This window comes from Protomyctophum bolini (assembly GCF_963924005.1).
Source record: "Protomyctophum bolini genome assembly, chromosome: 3".
Taxonomy (NCBI): domain Eukaryota; kingdom Metazoa; phylum Chordata; class Actinopteri; order Myctophiformes; family Myctophidae; genus Protomyctophum; species Protomyctophum bolini.
The window spans coordinates 40,866,652-40,870,404 of NC_137864.1; the positions used below are offsets into that span (position 1 = coordinate 40,866,652).

The 3,753-nt window shown below is 41.6% G+C and overlaps 1 protein-coding gene across 1 annotated transcript in view; it reads left to right on the forward strand.

The window, feature by feature from the left end:
- Nucleotides 1-787: 787 nt before the first annotated feature.
- Nucleotides 788-3,753, forward strand: part of LOC308312440 (uncharacterized protein) — a gene marked incomplete at both ends in the record, with an annotated part of 8,798 nt that continues 5,832 nt past the window's right edge. Inside the window, 3 exons of the mRNA XM_080759046.1 lie at nucleotides 788-803; nucleotides 1,499-1,685; nucleotides 2,208-2,377. Of these exons, the coding sequence (XP_080615172.1) occupies nucleotides 788-803; nucleotides 1,499-1,685; nucleotides 2,208-2,377 (373 nt within the window). The remainder of the gene's footprint in view (nucleotides 804-1,498; nucleotides 1,686-2,207; nucleotides 2,378-3,753) is intronic.

Genomic DNA, 3,753 nt, shown 5'->3' on the forward strand with positions numbered 1-3,753 from the left:
CCCCGTTATAGACCTTAAATACCAACCTTGAAACGTACCGTAGTTACGTCACCATCAACAGCCAATAAGGGAGCATTCTTACACCGACAGTATACATACCCAGCCGATCACAGCTCTCTGCGCAAGTAATTACGCATTGCGGCGGTAGCTCAGTTGGTAGAGCTCTCGCCTTTGGACCCCAAGTTCAAGGGTTCGATCCCGGGCACCGCCAACTCAGCGTATGAGCCGCACCCTGGCTTGGGTGTGGGAAGTACTGGGAGCTGATGGTAGGTGTGGCGCTCCACCTCAGCAATCCATCTCCCAGGGGTCTAGCGCATTTTAACGGGATTACCGACGTCACCCCTGACCTACTCAATTTGAAAAACAAACTGAAAGTGTGTGTGTGTGTGTGTGTGTGTGTGTGCTATCAGGACTTCTACAGCCATAGTAACTGGGTGGAGCTGGGATTCAAAGATCCATACTTGAACCTCATTCGCCCAGACCTCCCTCTGGAAAACCTGGCAGGTGCGTCTCTCTCTTTTTTTTTTTTATCTCTCTCTCTCTGTATCTTTGTGGCTTTAAAAAAAATTGTAAATTTATCTAAAGGTGTTTGATTTTCCTTATTAATCTGTGTTTGCTGTACGTGTGTAGAGGACGCTGAAACCTGCAGTGACTGTGCCAGTGAAATTGGAACATGCCCCAATCCTATCCTTCCTATCATTCTACAAGAGAAGAAACTCACCTCAGGCTACATGGGAATCTTCAATGATGCCAAGCCTAAAGGTATAAATGACAGATCATTACAAAAATGTATTTCCGTGTTCGTAAATTATTGATTGATTGATTGAAAATGGTATTCACAGTTTGTAGAATGGGCACAGTTAAAACAAAATACAGGTCAATAAAACATCTTTACATCAGGGTCCTCCATTTTCAATTCATCAGAACATTTAAAGACGTAAAAATGTACATTTCTATGAAAAAAGGAAAATAATCATATTGTTCATTTCAGTTGAAGAAAGTAAGCCCAAGTGCTATTTGAGAAGTCAAAGTAGAACGTTTTCTTATTAGTAATTGTTGCCAATGTATTTTGGACATTTTGAAACATATCCTTCATAATTTATTGTTATTCCACTCTATGTACATGTAGAATGGGAAGAAAGACTATTGAAATTATTGTTAAGTATTATAGTAGGCCTACATATATCTGTTCTAAAAAACAGTACCTGTGTCAATCATCTAATGTGATCCTGGGATCTACACACCCTCCACCAACCTAGTCTCCATTATATGGTGGACATGGGGAGAGCAACGGACTTGAACTCATGCTTCCTTCATGCCTGAGTGTCCAAGTTTCTCCTTTACACCTGACAGGGGGGAGTTTCCCTGGTTGGACGTAGCGCATGGAAGGAACACGTTATTCCAACCAGTTCCTTTCCCCTCCATCAAGCGCCCCGGCTGGCCAGGGGGAGGCCGTTTTCAAGTACATTTCTAATCTGATCCTTCTGTCCTATCCAAGGTAAATGCAGTCACGGCGGTGCTGCTGACCTGTCCAGCGTGGTGGTCCCTCGCGGTGGCATCAGCAAGGATGAGCGTCGTCCAGACAACGTGGCGTTCCACACAGCTGCTGTCAATTTAGCCATCAGGGCCAGCCTCCAACTGCTGGAAGACATCCGTGTAGCTGCTGGAAACAATGACTTCTTGAGGTGCAACGAGAAAACTAAAACATTATTGCGAACGCAGTGATTGCGAACGCAGTGATTGCGAACCAGTGAGCACTTACTATGAGACCTAGCAGATCATGTCTGTCTGTGTGTCTGTCTGTGTGTGTGTCTGTCCCGCTATACGTCCAAATATGGAGTGTGTTGCATCAGCAATCGCTCAGCTCTATATGGGCACAAAAGGGGCCAGGTCCACATATACAGTAACAGCGGGACAGACACACAGACAGACAGACAGGCAGACAGACATGATCTGCAGTGTCTCAGCTGCGTTCGCTTCCCGCGTTTGCGCGTCTTACTCGTTATTACACAAACTAATTCTAATTACATGAGCGTGTAACTATTACGATGTAAAATGAAAATCAGTTGATGGCTATTATACAAAGCCATGATTATATACCATGAAAAACCCAGGATAGTTTTAGTTCCATACTAGACCTGCACCAGTTGCTGCAGGAGAGAAATCCCATCAGAATAATAACATCTCTGTCTTTTTGTCTCCCACAGAATGGTTGGCATTGCTCGTGCTTCCGTTATGTGTTTTGTCATCGACACCACAGGCAGTATGGGTGACGACATTGCAGAAGTCAGGAGACTTGTTCACCAAATCATTGACAAAACCAAGGGAACGCAGGACGAACCTTCGGAGTACATTCTGGTCCCCTTCAATGACCCGGGTAAGATATATTGTAGTTCCATTGCCAAGAAGTGCAATATTTAATTCCATACAGTACAATATTCACTCAAAAGAAAATAGTTAATGCTGCTCAATGTTTCTATTTTGTACACAATTACTTATATTCTGATTATGTTATCTAACTAACTACCATTTTTGCTAGTAGTCTGGCAGATTATTTTGTTTAAAGGTTTTGTCTAAATTTTATTACGCTTTATTTAGCATGTGACATGTCAAACTAGGGCATTCTCATGATTCTGAATTGATTCCAAGCATTAGTTTTGTACAAAAAACAGCGAACATGCATTACGGTTGGCGAACATGAGCTGCTCCTGTGCTTGCGGTTATGTTTAGGTCGAACCAATGACATAATTATGTTACCGTGGCGCATGCAGGAATGAGAGATAGGGGGGTAAGGGAAGTGAGAGGGAGAAGGAGAGAGAGTGTCAGAATTTGTCTCATTTTAAACGGGGTTTACATAAGGGGGTTACATAATGTAAAACATTACATACAGTTAGCTTGCTCACACCACCCACACCCCCATCCCTCAACTCATTTTAAACAAAACAGGATGGAGAAAACAGTAGTATGACCTGTATCAAAGTTCCAGTCAGATGGAGCTTTGTAGTGGAAGATTCTTTTGGAAACAGTAAAGTAGCGATGTTGTGTAGTGAATACATATGGAGATGTATATATAGTTCTAGAGACTGTTTCAAGTATGAAGGACAGTTGAAGTGGACACATTTAAAAAGGAATAGAATGATAGGGAGGGGGAGAGAGAGGGAGGAGAGGACTATTTCACCCACGCAATAGCCTGGGAAATGCTTGTCAGCGCAATAAACCTTTTGATATTCTGCTTGTTTCAATTAAAAGCAGGTGTCTCATTTAATAAATGGTGGTTATCTCATTTTAAATAAGACACACAACTTAATATCGTTGCTGTCTGGAGGAAACCCCATAACTTGTTTTTCCCTTTCCATAAATCAGTGCTATTGAACACACTTTACGTCTGTTCTGTTCGAAATATTGAACCAATGGAAAGTAGTAAAAAAACTCATTGGATAAAACCTATTAACTCCATTGGACCCTAAAACTGTCCACTAAAACTAACTAACTCCACCACCTCTCTCCTTCTCATGCAAGTCATTGACAATATATAATGTCACAAGTTCACAACACCAACTTTGATGAGGCAGTATTGCATTGTATGGTTTTCTTAATTTCCTTAAAATGTATATTTTTCATTTCCTGATCCATGAACATTTTGGAGTTATGAGGTTTCCTCTGGACAGCAACAATATGTAGTAGTCTATGATATATATATATATATATTTTTTTCCTTTTTACTACATGCGTAGTGCTAGTCCGTAGCATCTA